The sequence below is a fragment of the Buteo buteo genome, chromosome 3 (genome assembly GCF_964188355.1).
Source record: "Buteo buteo chromosome 3, bButBut1.hap1.1, whole genome shotgun sequence".
NCBI lineage: Eukaryota > Metazoa > Chordata > Aves > Accipitriformes > Accipitridae > Buteo > Buteo buteo.
In genome coordinates, this window is record NC_134173.1 from 57722751 (window position 1) to 57739232 (window position 16482).

The 16482-nt window shown below is 39.2% G+C and overlaps 1 protein-coding gene across 4 annotated transcripts in view; it reads left to right on the plus strand.

Moving 5' to 3' along the window:
* ZFPM2 (zinc finger protein, FOG family member 2) overlaps positions 1 to 15542 on the plus strand; it is a 320089-nt gene extending 304547 nt beyond the window's left edge. For all 4 annotated transcript variants that reach the window (XM_075023800.1, XM_075023802.1, XM_075023803.1 and 1 more), the window contains 3 exons: positions 3958 to 4164; positions 8563 to 8787; positions 12007 to 15542. In XM_075023800.1, the coding sequence (XP_074879901.1) occupies positions 3958 to 4164; positions 8563 to 8787; positions 12007 to 14498 (2924 nt within the window). In that variant the 3' untranslated portion in view covers positions 14499 to 15542. The remainder of the gene's footprint in view (positions 1 to 3957; positions 4165 to 8562; positions 8788 to 12006) is intronic.
* The last annotated feature ends 940 nt before the right edge of the window (positions 15543 to 16482 follow it).

The window sequence follows — 16482 nt, forward strand, 5'->3', positions numbered from 1 at the left end:
TTTAAGGGTGTTGGGTTTTCTTCAAGCAGCAGAAATATTTGCAGTGAAAGATGCAGACAAAGAAGGGAATCCTGAAATAACCTTTCTATTTGGTGGAAACTCTGAGGGTATCAGATAGCTGCTTCAGTGCCTGATGTCATTTGATAAAGAACTCATGCCAATGCAATTGGAATGTAATTTTTTGCTCTAGTTTGCACAACATGATATTTTTTAACTTTCCCAACTTTCAATGATTAAGTGAGCATTTCTAATTCCTTGCAATGTGAACTAGAAAAAGAGTTCAAATAAATGCATAGTGGTTACAGACTTTTTTATTCTCTTTTTACGCTTGATATGTTTGCATTATATATCACATAAATTTCTTTGGTTTAACCATAGATATAAAACAATATATTGTAAGCTCAAGAAGCTTATTTTCAATTTCACAGAGTCAGAACTATACTTGTAGAGAAAACAGCTTTCCAATGTCACAAAACCTTCTGGTATTTCAAAACTTCCCTTCTGCACTGGAACAAGAATAAGACTTTTCTTACCCTAACATGTAAAACCAGTAAGAACCTTTTCAGTATAAATGGATGACCAGTGTACTCATTATGGGTGAGAAGAAGGCCAGAATCACCAGTGTACCATTGTCTTGCATTCTAACCAAATAATATAACCACAACTTCATTTCTGGTGCACTGTTAGTCACTCATCCCTATTAGAGCTTATCTGGACATTCATCTTTTCTCTTCTTCTGATGGCATCTGTCTTAGGACTGAGAAACTTGGCCTGGTAAAGCTTTGTTAGAACCATTTGTCCCCCCATAAGCTTTTTCTAACAAAAGGAACAGTTGGTTAAAAAATTTCTAGCCAACTTATTCAGAACTTCATCTCACATAAATAACAGGCCTTTATGTTTCCTTATGAAATCTTCACAAGTTTGCAAATATTTCAAGGAAACATCTTCCTATCTCTTTCTCCATTGCCACTGGTACTTGGCAAGCACTTCCTTATTATCCTTTTGAAAATCTGTTGTTAACACTGCCCTTTGCTTTATAAAAAGATGTGCTCCTGAGAAATTACTGTGTATATGTCAGTTGTATCTTAGCTTGTAGAAATGTTTGTGGGAAGCAATAACTTTTTTCCTGTTTTGTAACCACCACCTGTAAGGAAGCCCTGATCCCTGGCAAGGCTAGACAGCATAATAATTCATATAATAGTCATGACTGGAACTTCCTATTAAATGCGGAAGCCTCTGCCAGGTTCTCTGTGTGCCATTTGCCTGACCGTGCAGTAGAAGGTTCAAGAGGACTTCTCTTCTAGTGTTTCCCTGCTGTGCGTGAAGGCCAGGATATTTGCATTCACTGCATTAAGGAGAATAAAGTCATTTGCATCTTACAAAACAGCAGCTATTGCCTTACCCTGTGCAAGCAAGCATAGAAGGGGACGAGAGGGGACTATACTTGTCCTGCCCCTGTGGGTGACCATTGCTGCTGAGGTGGTATACTGCATTTCCAGTAGCTGGAAGAATGCATCATTTGGGAGTTCGTCTGGGGATGTAACTTAACACAGTACCGTGTACTGATGAAAACATGGACGCGTATGTCATGATCACTTAAATGCCTGATTTTCTATAGAGTGGGATGAAGGAAAACAAAATAACAAGGTAATTCTTGGATCTGAACCCTGCTGGGCTGAAGGTTTGTATTCCAGTGCAGGAGTGGATTAAAATTCTGTAGTTCTGATTTCCTTTAATAAGCCAAGCTAGAGATTGTTGTGCTCCCGAAGCTGTCACACATCCCAGTCGGCTGTGCCTGCCATAGGTGTGACAGCCTCCAGGAGCTGGGTGGAGCAGGAGCAGGCAGCCGAGGTCACTGCTCGCTTCAGCTGTCCCAGTGTAATCTGCTGCTGGACATGAGTCAACAGCCTGAGGAGCTCTAACACCAGGAGACTGAGTCAGCCTTTTAGCTGATTCAGACTGATTGCAGCTGGAGACCCAGTAATCGACCACACTTTTTTTTCCCCCAAGGGTACATCATGTCAAGATGTTTGCAAGGATGGAGAAAGTCTCAGTTGGTTCTTCTGCAGTGACTCATTTTTATTTTAAGAAATCCAGTGAATAATACAGTCTAGGAAGAGCTCTTATTCTATATTAAAATGTACTAAAACATCTTGGTTGATTATTACACCTTCTGCACATTAATAAAACAGAAGTGCATGTTAATAGTGGAAGCCCTGTTCCTCCCAGAAAATGAACTGTGTGGTGTTGGCAGTGAGAGTACCGAGTTTCAGATTCTCAAATTGCAGCGTGTGTATCACATATTTTTATCTACGAGACTAATTAAGTACACTTTAGGAATTTAGCCAGGTTCTCTCTTGAACAGGTTTTATACCAGTTTAAAGGCTTCTGTATATTTACTCCTGATTTATATCAGGCAATAAGTCAGTCTGTGCTCTTCAAATGTTTGAATTCCTGCTTGGGCATTAGGATTCTGCATTTGTAGGCGTTTATGGCACTATCTTCACATTTCATCTTCTTATTCTCTAGAGGAAATTACTCAGATTTGCACCATTTAATGCTGTAATTTTGGAGGGTAGTAAACCTTAGTATGCTTTGGTCCCATCACAGTAAATTGTTTGTAAACTTTGGAGCTACCTTCAACTGCTGTATTACCAAAGGGTGAATACAAAGACACTTTTCTGCTTTGAAACTTTTACACCACTTCGAGGTCTGGAAGCTTAGCTTTATTTTTCCACTGAAACACATTGTCACTGATGCTGTTTTGTTTGCTCATCTTTGAAAGCTAATAGACTGGTTTAATTAATTGTCCAAGATTTCTCTAAAACAATGTCCTAATTCTTCCATTTAGCTGTGGCATATCATACACTGTTGTTATCTCCTCTACCAGATTTTTGCAACAAGTTGTTTTAAAACTATAATCTCTTTGAGAGGAAAAAAATGAAGTGCAGTTGAAAAGGCAGTTATGCCGAAAGATAAACACAGCAATATTACTTATCAAAACGAGTACAGTTTTTGCTTGCCTAATGAATACAACATATAGCTTTTTCTATATATACAAAACCTGAGGAAAAAAAAGCTTTATAACATACAAAGTATGCAACATTATTTCAGGCATAACTGTATTGGATATGTATCTAGGCCTGAGAGTGTAGATAACACAATATAAGTGCTTTGCCTGTCTAAACATGTTAAATAAATGAGCATTCACTATCGCATTCAAATACATTAGTAGATGTACTCGCATAGTTAATTTTCTTTTTAATGCACTACACGTGACATTTGCAGCACAGAGCTATAGTGTATCTTACTGTTTGATGAAAGTTCTTCCACCTCCCCCCCCTTTTAAACAAACCTTTATTTGAATAAGCCTTTATGAAACAGATCTTTGGCATATCTTCTTTTCAGGAAGTTCAGTCAGTGTAAGCAGAGATAAAGCAGTCATGTTACGAAGAATATTACATAAGGGAAGGTTTTTTAGAGAAAGAGGGTGGCAAACATAAGGGAGGGGAAGAACGCCCTTAAGAGCAAAACTGATTTCTTTCTTGCAGCTGTTTGGTTTTATTGTGCTGTGATTTGGTATTCAAAATAAAACAAACTTGGAGTTATGAAAAAATATACAGGAAGTTTGGTGAAAAGTAATGATGAGAAAAGTACCATATAAAGTATTTTCACATGTATCTTGATTTTCATAATGCTGGCCTTCTAGGAGACAAAATGAAAAACTAAAATGAATATTCATGCTCCAACTAGTTAGGAAAAGTATCCCCAAATTGTTGTCCTTATACATTGAAAATTCCTATATTGATAGAAGGAAGACAGTAAAAATTATTTGCCTCTTTACCTTGAACAAGCTATTGAAATTTAAAAAAAGAGTGTGAAGATATGGCACTGATGTTTTAAGTTCTGGAATCTGATATCGTCAATTAAATCTTTCTGCTTTTATGTTTCCTGTAGGAGGGCAGCTTTGGTGTACCACGACCAAGGCCATCTCAGAGGGTGAAGAGCTGATTGCCTTTGTTGTAGATTTTGACTCAAGGCTGCAAGCTGCTAGTCAGATGACTCTCACAGAAGGGATGTATCCTGCACGCCTGCTGGACTCAATACAATTGCTCCCGCAACAAGCTGCCATGGCATCTATTTTGCCTACGGCTATTGTGAATAGTAAGTCATGAATACTATTCTCTGGCGTTTTTTTAAAACAGCAGTACTTTGAGGCATATGTGAAGACCTAATACAGTGCTAGTGAATTCAAGACCACAGATACCACATGACTTAATACCCAGAGCTCGAAGCCTGCTTTTGTTCCACCATCGTTTCAGATGAACTCACAGACATAAAAGGAGGAAGAAGAGCCGTTTGGCGGCTGGGGTCTGCAAGAGCCTCAGCCAAAGTATCTGCCCTGCCCTCATGTGGAGGTTCTGTGATCTGCTCCCAGAGGCAATAGGATCAGAAACTTAAAAAAGCAGATAAGACAGGCCTGTTAGCTCACAAAGTCCAGCCTCTGCTGCTCAAGTAAGCTTGTTGCTTACAGCTGCAGCTTCTGGTAATAATTCATGATACTCAATGGAAAGAAAGAACACATCTCTTCAGTGGCTGTTTCAAAATGCAGTGGAGATCATGCCTTATAGCAGCCCTGATTTACTGTAGTATCTCCACTCAGCGTGGCTATCCAAGAATGTTTTTAGGTCCTCTGGCCATCAATAGACCCTATCATGGACAAAATACAGCATGTAATTAAGTGCTGTCTTTAGAGAGGAGGGACATGAGTACATAAGTCAGTTCCTGAAGTGGGACAATTCAGCTTGAATTAATTTCATTTCTTTAACTTTTTCTTATTACTGCTTTTTACATCCCTAGTCCCTCATCCTCCTAAGTACTTTTCTAATACGTTAGCTGTTACTGTAGTCCTCACCAGTCATCACTTAGACCTATTGCACATCCTTGGTTCTCAGCAATTCGTAAGCCTGTGCATTTAGATCCCATGTTGGAGCACTTCCCTGTGCTTCCCGTGGTTTCTAAGTATTGTAATTAGATATAGTGAACTACTGAACACAGTATTTCAGGTGTGAATACACATTCAAACACATGATCTGCCACTCAGGCTCACACCAAATAACGCTATGTCTTGAACAGTCATACCATCTTCAAGCTCCTCAGACAGGACTAGTTAAAATATCTGTGGTAACATATTTCATTCTGTGTTTTCCTTTTTTTTTTTTTTTAAGTAATTGCTTATTTTCTGTGTAAACAATCTTGATAGCTACACATTTATTGTCAGCCTGTTTTAAAAGATAAACCTTAAAATGTCTAAGTCATCCAAGTCCTCCCTTCCAGAGAGTAAGTTGGCAGCAACCTCAAGCCCTTTATCAAAGCACATTCATTTTTACCCCCAGCAGTGGGGCTACTGTGAGCTGACATACCTTTTCACAGAACCAGCAATTAGCACTGTACAGGACCTTTCCAAAAGAAGGTGTCAGAAGCCCCTAAAATGGACCACCAAGTTACCACAGTTAGGGCAGACCAGTGTTTATAGCCAGCAGCTGCAAGGGAGCCACCAGGGAGGGAATTACCTAGCCTAAAGGGCAGAGACTCATTCACAGCTTGTTTCAGCTGAGGATGTATTTTTGTGCAAATCTACATGAGGCCAACTCTGGGCTTTGGCAAAGTAGTCAGATTTCTATAGCGTCAGATTTCTGGAAACACCTTTGCTGCAAGCACTGCCTTTTGCAGAGCCCTGGAAAGCCGCACAGGTCATTGCCACTTCTGCTGCTAAGAGTCTAACTTTACAGTGCGTCAGCTCTTGCTATACAGGCTTAGCAGCAACTTGGAGTAACCTTTGTACCCCTAACTCCAGGAGGTTGCTAAAGTAGCAAGTCTTGCTGTCCAGAAATTTCCACCTCGGTTCTGACTCTGCCTCTCACCAGGCAGGGCTGTTTGAACATTTCATTGTTGAGTTGGTGAAATTCAGTTTCTTCAGTAAAGTCTCGAGCTAGATTGAGTCCAGTAATATGCTGAATGCATCTCTAGATTTGTAGTGAGACAGGTCTTAACCATTCTTTTGCTAGATCTCTGAAAAAAATCAGTTTCTAGAAAAAATAAGTGTTGTAGGGGTTTTTTTATGTTTCCTAACATTTTCTATTTGAAAAATCAGAATTTTATTATATCCCTTGCCTCATTCAGCTTGAACTTGAATGTTTCATTTCCTGAATTAATTCATTTAAATATTTGGAAACTATCCATTGAAACAAATTGAAATATTTTGCTCTTAAAGAATTAAAATATTAACTTCAAATAGCCTTTATCTATTTTGCATTGCTTTAGGGGAGTAATAGTTTCAGATCCCATCTCTATACATTGTTTTCCCTGGAATTCCATCCTCTCAGTATGTAAAACTTCTCAAATTAATTTCCTCTGCATGGCGAGTAACAGGAGTCACATATTCACCATGCATAACTGGAGCTACGGACTGTCCAGGCCATCTAGCCCATAGGAAATAAAGATGGCTGGAAGTCAAATTCATTAAGTAATCAGAAAGATAAATTCTGTGATGGAAGGCAGTCAAATGAATTCGAATGACATGTTGCCCATATCAGAATTTCCTATTACTACTTTTGGACTTTCTCTTCTGTGGAAACCTCAACGGTTCAACTTTTTAAAACCATTTGAAGCCAAAAACAAATGCTGAAATGTCAGCTTTCACATGAGATGGACATTTCAAATGATGCAAGCTGTATCAGTAATGTTTTTGTAGTGGTGTATACTGGAATACTAACTGCTCCATTAAATGTTTGTGTCTTAAATTCATGCACAATTATTCAGTGGCAAAGGGAAAAATAGAAACTGGTAGTGTTCAAAATATTCTATGCAAATTCACGAGCAGAAAAATAGACAAGCATTAGCAATGCAGTCAGAGAAGCAAACTCAGCAGTGTAAATTTTGGCTGCATTTGTAGATATTTAACAAATAAAAGACTCATCCATTTCAATGGGTTGGAGTCTTCAATTTTGTTCTCCCGAGGGATTGGAACAGTCCTATACACAGTATTTGTAATTAAACATAAATTGTCATGAAAGATAATGAATTACATCATCAGCTACACATGCCGTTATTTTCAGAGCAGCCAACCATTCTTCAAGACTAAGTTAATTACAATCACTAGCAGCTTTTTGCATTCTGAAGTCGGTGGGAGTTTTGATGTTGACCAAGATGTGTTTTGATGTTGACTGCAATTGCCCATTCTCTGATCCTGAGGTCAGCTGGGACAGTCTGGCTGCACTCATAATTTTATCCTCTCTTAGTCTCAAAAACAGGTGAGAAGTGTCCAAACCCGTTTCAGGGAATGATCCTAGGCCCATGGTAACTCCTGAACTGTATGCAGGAATGGGGAAGGTGTTAATTGACTTAAGCTAAAAGTGTGGAAGGGACCATTCTCATGATTTAGCATTATAAACAAGAAGTTCCAGTGCTCTAGTCTGGACCTTGTCGCTGTTTAATTTACTGGTGTAAATGTACCCTAAAGGGCTGGGATTTCTTCCTTGTTCTTACTAATAGAATGGCAAGTTCAACTTTCAGAAAGATCAAACAGGTCTTTTGTCCAAGACAGTTACGCAACATGCACTGTGTAGGTATCCTTCTGATGGGATATTAAGAACCAAATATGTCTGCTTTGTGTAAATACACAGTATTCATTATTACTCTTCATGTGAGTAAAGTATATAGCCTTCAGTACACAATCAAATTATCTACTCCCTCTGCTGCTGGGAAGCACTCTGTGCAACCTCTGCATTGCCTTCCCCTCAGAGAGGGTGCTGACACTTTGGGATAGAAGACAATGAAAAATTGCATTATTCTTAGCAAATATCCCTTTTGCATAGTGAAGAGTGGAACAGTAACAATTTACCAAAAACAAGAGGACAAAAGTACATCAGAAATTTTAACTTCTAGTATTAATAACAACAGGAACGCAGGAAATAAACATGCTGCTTAGTATAATATTACATTCAACACTGTAGGATCTTAAGGAAACATAATCCAGCGTGGCTTCCTGGATATGAGAGCAACAGGATTTTACAGTAAGAACTGCATAAGCATTCTGAAAATATACATTCTTTAGAATGATCTGCAATTAGCACTCAAAAATTCCAAGGCCCACCCAATGCTGGAAAGACTTCTGCACACAGAAAAAAAAAAAAGCACAATTGAAAGATGTCACCTATTGAGTAGTGATTTACTGGAAATACAGCTTAGTTCTTGACTTAGTACTGCATATTCACAACAAACAATTAATTTAATTTCATTTTTTAAATAATTACATGCCAAAAACTTGTAGCTGTTTTCTCTAGTAACTTTTTAATATCTCCTTTTGAAAGAAACAGCTGTCTCCCACGTTCAGTCTCTCACCTGCAAGTGACATTTTAATAAACCCATGGCTCTCTTTTCAGTATTTTATTAAATAAGCATGCGTTTAATGGGGAAGTGAGGGGAATTAATCCAGCTGTGTTAATTGGTTGACACCGAGTGTACCATGGCTAACCTGCACCTGGTTATATTTGCTTGTAGAGGACATATTCCCTTGCAAATCCTGTGGCATTTGGTATCGAAGTGAGCGGAACCTGCAGGCCCATCTCATGTATTACTGCAGTGGGAGGCAAAGAGAGGGGCCTCAGCTGTCAGAGGAGAACGAAGATAGTTCTCAGCAGATATCCAGTGTCTGCCCCTTTCCGCAGTGCACCAAAAGTTTTTCTAATGCAAGAGCTCTGGAAATGCACCTAAATTCTCACAGTGGTAAGTACCATGTATTTTCCTGTATCATCTTCTAGATTTAGTTATTTGAAGAATTATTCACTATAGACATTCAGTGGATCAATGACTCTCCAAATATATGCAAGCATTGGGTGTAGATACTACCAAAATGTCAACAGTTTCTGACCTGTGTTCTACGCCAAGCACCTCTCCCAGGTAACCAGTGTCATTTCTTTTATCTACTGATGCTCGTTTGAATGCTGTCTCTCTCTTAATGTATGTATACACACATACACACAGCATTTCTTTACTGGTGAAGGTACACTCAGGAATCCAGACACAGTTAGACTGCTGCTGCTTGGTCTCTGAGAAATTCAATCAATTACTTCAGGATTCCATCCAACAAATGAGAGTCTGCTAGACTACAATCTCTACCTACCCTGTTTTGATGCTCATCGGAGAAATACACACCACCAGACAGCAAGTTCTTCTGAAATAAGATCTTGGGGTCCTAGAGTAGGCTTCTTAGGCAGGAGGATTTAAGGACCAGGCTCCAGAACTCTGTGTGCTTTTCCCAGGACACCTGTTTCATATAAACTTCTTGTTGCATAACAATATTCTTTTCCCTCCTTCTAAATATAAAACGGGGATAGTATTTTCTTTGTCCTTGTTGTTAAATTATAACACTAGATATACAGAAAGTGGGATTACAAAATTCCTGAGATTAAAAATTGAACTCAGCAGGAATCTTATCTCCCTCCCTGAAGGTCCTTTGAGTGTGCTGTTTGAATTTGTTTTGAGTTAGGGCTGGAAACACAAATTTTGAGTTTGCAGAACATTCTGTATTGGAGTTTTCAGTAGCAGAGAAAACCTACAAATAAGAAAGACCGCAGTGTCAGATTATGGCTGTGTTGGCTGTCTAGTGTACAGAGCTGTGTCTGGAAAGAGGCGAGGGCCCTGCAGGAGTTCCTGATCCTCCTGTTAAATGGATGGAGTCTAAAGGACACTACTGTGTGCTTTATTCAGAGAAGAAAGCCTTATTCGGCTGCAGTGTAAAAACTCCTGGAGGAGTGGGAATCTACTCTGCGGACTTGGTGAAATGAAAAATGTTCCTCTGATACTTGGGCAGCAATTACAAATTTAGAAAGCATCATGTTGCCTTGGAGGAGTTTGGTACCTCCCAGAACAGGACTAGAAGAGTGCTGAGTGAGAAACTTCTGTATGTAGAGAACACAGACAACACTTAGCCATTCATTCAGAGGTCAGATCTTTTTGTGCTTTCAGATCTTAACTTTGAATATCAGGCTATTGCCATTTTCTGTCTCTTGCCTAGCAAATATTTCACTGTTCAGTGAACCAGTGAACAGTAGGAACAGCTTCAACAAGAGCAGGCGAGTGCAGCCCAGCATGTCTTACAGCCTAGTAATTAAAACCAGGTACTCTTGGAAGATAATAAATTCATTTCTCCCCAAGCAGAGGAAAATTCTGAAATCTTAGCCATTGTGTAAAAGGGTTGCTTCAGCTCTTTGCATTTAGTGACATACCGTTGGCTTAGGTGTTGAGAGGGTTTTCAGCCATGAGCTGTGAGTGACCATGTCTTCTTGCAATCTAGAGATAAGCATCTGTATTCCTTGAAAGACATAGGTCTGAGATCCTCCTGAATTTCCAGTAAGAACCTTTAGGTATTTCTCAGATCAGCAGCTAAAAGTCAGGCCTTCCCTTTCTTTTTAGTCATAAACCAGTCAGTTCAATCATTCTTGCTCTCTTTCAGATCCTGTCCATCTTTATTTTTCTATACAGAGTCTCACAAGTTGTAACAGCTTCTGCAGTAGGAATGAAACATTCCTCTTCCAAATGCCCTGTAAGCTAGTGCTCTGTTTGCTTCAGCTTCTGTTACCGTTCCTGCTGGGGGCTGTAACAGACCCACATCACTGGAGCGTGGAGGCCCGACTGAAATGCACAGTCCATAGAGACACTCCACTTTGACTGTATCCCATGATGTGGAATCGTATGAAACACCGTCTCATGGCAGTGGAGGAGCTAAAGCTTCATATGGCCTCCTAGTGAAAAAGTGCCTGACAGGGAACAAGCACTGATTAAAGTGCTGTGTATCTCCTCGGCTCCCTTCTGGCCTCTGAGGCCAAGAGAAGTTCAAATTCAAATGTCACTCACAACTGTGGGAGTCACTGATGCGAGAGGAGAAGTGAGGACCTCCAGGTACAATCGAATTACTTCCCACAGGTTGAGCCACAATATTCTTACAGCTTTATATTGTCCAACTACCATGAACCTAGTTTACTTGACCAAGGTATGGTGTATGTCTGTGTGTGTGTAGACAGAACAAATGCCCATTTTAGATTCTGAATATCATCCCTACCAATATTTTTTCATTTTTTATTGTCTAACAGGTAATCAGAATCTGTGTTGTTGCAGTAGAAAAATTTGGTCTTATCTATTTTTAAAGCATTTTCAGTTTCAAAATACTGTGAAACGTGGGGGTTTTGTTTCAGCAGTGATTGTAAGATGGCTTTGAATGTACTGTTCTTGATAGGGCAAGCTGTAGTGATTTCATGAGGAAAAGGTGTTGTATTACAGCAGTAGTTGCCTACGGCCATTATATGTGGAAGATAAAATGTTGGTGAAGCCGTGTCTTACCCCTCCTCGTCTCTTCACAATGCACACAACTCATCAGTCCTTTTCGACGAGGATAGATCTGCCTCCTGTTCCCAGACTACAGCCAACTCATGCAGGCAAAGAGCTGAGCATCAATAATGCTCAAAATGCTACTTCTGCTCTGTCTGTGCCTTTCAGGCACGGAGAGCTGTACCTCAAGCCATATCATAACCTTGAGCCTCTTGTCCTTGATGAGCTTTCTGTGCATTCAAAATTTCCAGTGATTGTGTACGGGGAACATTATGTCTCCTTTAGTTAAAACTGTAATTTCTAAGACCTTTTCATTTAGGGTAAGTCCAGACTATTTTTATCCTTTCTCTTGTTCTTTCTTTCCCTTCATCTCTGCTGAATGCATGCAGATACTAAGGCTCTCCGAAGCAGAGCAGAAGTCTGGGAATATCCTCTAGCAGTTCAAGGAAAGAAATTCTGACCCAATTCAAGTATTTTCAGGGTGACTAATACCATCCCATCAGAAGAAAATTAGTTGTTGTCACTGTGTTTGTACCTTCTGTGCAACTGATCTTCCAGTATACTTCATGAAGGGCAAAATGGTCACTTTATTTTGTATTTTACTTGTCTTTTCTGTAGGAGTGAAAATGGAAGAATTTCTCCCGCCCGGTGCTAGTCTGAAATGCACAGTTTGTACTTACACTGCAGACTCAGTGATTAACTTTCATCAGCACCTGTTCTCGCATCTTACTCAAGCTGCCTTTAGATGCAATCACTGCCATTTTGGCTTCCAAACTCAGAGGGAGCTACTGCAGCACCAAGAGTTACATGTCTCTGGCAACAAAATTCAGAGAGAAAGTGACATTGAACACTCTCCAAGTGGAAACGAAGAAGGTTTACAGCCAGCAACGGACCTGTTGAGCAGAAATGATGTTCCCCAGAGCCAAAAGACCATGCAGACTAAAGATGCAAGTTCTGATACAGAGCTTGATAAATGTGAAAAAAAGGCTCCACTTTTCCTTCCAAACCAGAGGCCAGAAACCCAGCCTGCAACAAATAAGCAGAGTTTTTCATACACTAAAATAAAATCTGAACCATCCAGTCCAAGACTTGCTTCATCACCAGTTCAGCCTAATATTGGTCCTTCTTTCCCAATGGGACCTTTTCTTTCCCAGTTTGCTTTTCCCCAAGACATCACTGTGGTTCCTCAGGCTTCAGAGATATTAGCCAAAATGTCTGAACTGGTCCATCGAAGACTGAGGCATGGAAGTAGCAATTATCCTCCTGTAATTTACAGTCCTTTGATGCCCAAAGGGGCTACATGTTTTGAGTGTAACATAACATTCAATAATTTGGACAACTACTTGGTACACAAAAAGCATTACTGCAGCAGCCGATGGCAGCAGATGGCAAAGTCACCAGATTTTTCCAGTGTTCCAGAAAAAATGCCAGAAGCTGTAAGTCCCAGTAACGGTCAAAGCTCAATAAACATCCTGAATGCAGCTCCTCACACATCAGATCCAGAGAATCAGCTTCTGCAGACATCTTGCATAAACTCTTCCAATGTTTTAGATTTGATCGGGCCAAACAATAAAAGTCATGAAAAAGACTTTACAGCACAATCTAAGAAGTTGTCAGCTGCAAGCAGTGGCGATGAGAAGATAAACGGAAAACCTTCTGATGTGAAGAATCCCAATGCTCCTTTAGTAGAAGGGGAGAGTGACCCTAACAAGACCACATGTGAAGCTTGTAATATTACTTTCAGCAGACATGAAACGTACATGGTCCACAAGCAGTATTACTGTGCCACTCGCCATGATCCCCCACTGAAGAGGTCCGCTTCCAACAAAGTGCCTGCCATGCAGAGAACAATGCGTACCCGGAAGCGAAGGAAGATGTATGAGATGTGCCTACCAGAGCAAGAGCAGAGGCCACCGCTAGTTCAACAGCGATTTCTAGAAGTGGCTAATCTTGGCAATCCTTGTACATCTACTCAAGAGTCAACAGAGGGCCTTGGAGAATGTTACCATCCACGATGTGATATCTTTCCAGGAATAGTCTCAAAGCATCTGGAAACATCACTCTCTATTAACAAGTGCGTTCCAGTTTCAAAGTGTGATACTCCCCACTCCACTGTGTCTTGCTTGGAGATGGATGTGCCAATAGATCTCAGTAAAAAATGCTTACCCCCGTCAGAGAGGACATCCACTTCTCCCAAAAGGCTGCTGGACTACCATGAGTGCACAGTATGCAAGATCAGTTTTAACAAGGTAGAGAACTACCTGGCTCACAAGCAGAATTTTTGCCCTGTCACTGCCCATCAGCGTAACGACCTGGGACAACTTGACAATAAGGTGTTTCAAAACCCAGAAAGTGAAAGAAACAGCCCAGATGTCAGTTACGAAAGAAGCATAATCAAATGTGAGAAAAATGGAAACTCAAAACAGTCCTCTCCTAATGGAAACTTATTTTCCACACACTTAGCAACACTTCAAGGACTAAAAGTCTTTAGTGAAGCAGCCCAGCTTATTGCTACAAAAGAAGAAAACAAACATTTGTTTCTTCCACAATGCCTTTACCCTGGAGCAATAAAGAAAGCTAAAGGAGCAGATCAGCTGTCTCCATATTATGGAATAAAGCCAAGTGATTACATTTCTGGTTCTCTTGTCATTCATAATACTGATTTAGATCAAAGCACAAATACAGAAAGTGAATCTCCTAAAGGCCAGGCGCCTTCAAATGGATGTGCTGTGCAGAAGAAAGAGTCTCTTCCGCTATTGCCGAAAAACCGAGGCATGGTAATAGTTAATGGGGGACTAAAACAGGAGGAAAGACCTGCCACAAACCCACAGCAAGAGAACATTTCCCAGAATCCTCCACATGAAGATGGGCACAAGTCTCCTTCTTGGATCTCTGAGAATCCCTTAACTGCCAATGAAAATGTCTCTCCAGCAATTCCTACAGCAGAGGAACAGTTGTCTAGTATAGCTAAAGGCGTGAATGGTTCTACCCAGGCCCCAACCAGTGGAAAGTATTGCCGACTGTGTGACATCCAGTTCAACAATCTTTCAAACTTTATAACTCATAAGAAGTTTTATTGCTCGTCACATGCAGCAGAACATGTCAAATGAAACAATCGGTCACCTTTGGTACCTGTGTTTAGCATATTGTTCCATACAGTCTAAAGAAAGCTGTTTGAATTACATCTGGACAATCAGGAGATTTCACTATTGCTGAGTTGAAGACTTAAAGGTGTAATTTCATTACAGTCCATTAGTAAAGTGTATTATTGGTGCCATTTTCAAAAATATTAATTTATTTTACCAGCAGTATTCATAGCTGTAGTTATGTTATTTTTTATTTAAAAACTTTATATTAAAGTCATTTGTAATGTTATTGTATAGTTATTGTGTAGCACATATGGTTTGCACTGTATAGTAGATTTTAAAGAAAATAGTCGCAAACAATACAGAAAAGCATTTTAGAAATAGCTTCAAAAGCACTTGTGTATCCTGATTTTTTTTCTTATATGCTGTTGCAGATATATGTATATGCTAAAATATAACTTGCAAAGAAGTTTCAACTATGCTGTAAAGTTCGCCTTAAAATTTCAATTTTTTGAACAATTGGGCTCAGTTTGCACTTTATATTTTAGCAGATACAGTACCTTAGTCATTAGGCTTTGCATTTGTATGTAGCAGTATGTTTCTGTCCACTTTCTTAATCTGAAACGTACGTTAAATGAAGATGGCAATTTTTTTCTTGTATAGTACTTGTATTTTCTTTCGCTGATGCATCTCTGTCTCAATTTTTAAACCTTTGCTGTTAAATGCAATACTTTATAAAGAATGAACAAAATTACTGGAAGCAGTATTGTAAGTAATGAGGTCATATCAATCAGTTTTATCTTTTGAAAGGCACAGTCTAAAACAAAACCCTAAACTCAATGCTGCAATTATGAATCTAATTCATATATAAGATATATTTAAATATAAGAGTAGCAATACTGCAACTGGTGATCACAAAGATAATGTTCTACTTCTGATAGAAATAATTTCTCAACAAATGTTGTTACTATGCATGTATATGGATGGAATAAAATTCCAGATCATTGGAGAAGTTTGGCGGTAATTTCTTTAAATTTGTTTTATTTTGTTTTTCAAGGAGGATTTAGAGCTCACAAACTGTAAAGAAGCTCTTAAGAACAGGTTAACATTGCCCCTTCTTCAATGGAAGCAAAGTGTTCAAAGAGAAAATGAGTAGAAAGGATGCCTCCACTTTGAGGGAGTCCTTGCTGACAGGTCACTAGTTCAACTAAGTCTAAGACGACCTAGTGAACTAAAACTTAAAATGTGAAAGTCTGAAACCAGGAGGGTTGTTCTCTTTACTGCAGCTAAAGAGGACATACTTCCCTGACAGCACCTCCATATGTCAAAACCAGTGGAACAATCTGCTTCATAACACCTCTGGTATGATTCTTTATGTGTTCAGTGGTCTTACATGAAAAACAATAACATTCATTTAAATAAAACAGCAGTTGGCTCCACTAATTCAATATAGAAATACTATTCAATAATTTATGTTATATTAAAATCTGAACTAATGCATAGTTAATACCCTTCACTTGCAGTTGTTCAGTCTCCTGTACACTGTTTTCATAAAAAAATTGATATTGTAAAAGTGACCTTTTGATGCATTTTTAATCCTACAAATTTGAAAGCAAAACCATGACCTAAATAGTCACATAAAAGTTGTATTTAATGTAGTTCCTATATGCAATACCACTGACTTTCAGCAACCCCTGTGTACTTGGGAACTGAATTCGTCCTTTTTTTATTTGTAAGTGTAGGTACATGTGATCCAGTAGCAAAAATAATAAACACTTCAAAAACTATTATTAACAGCTCTGGTGGTTAGCTGGGCTTGAAATACAGAACAAGAGTACTTAAAATTGTACTAAATCTCACTCTCAACAAAGATAACAGGTGTATACATTAATTTCAGTAGGGCCAAAATTGGTCCTATAGCAAATACTTTGGGTAATAGGACTTGTGAAGGAGAAAAAGCATAACAAACACAGGGAGAACAAAACAGACAAATCATTCATGATTATCA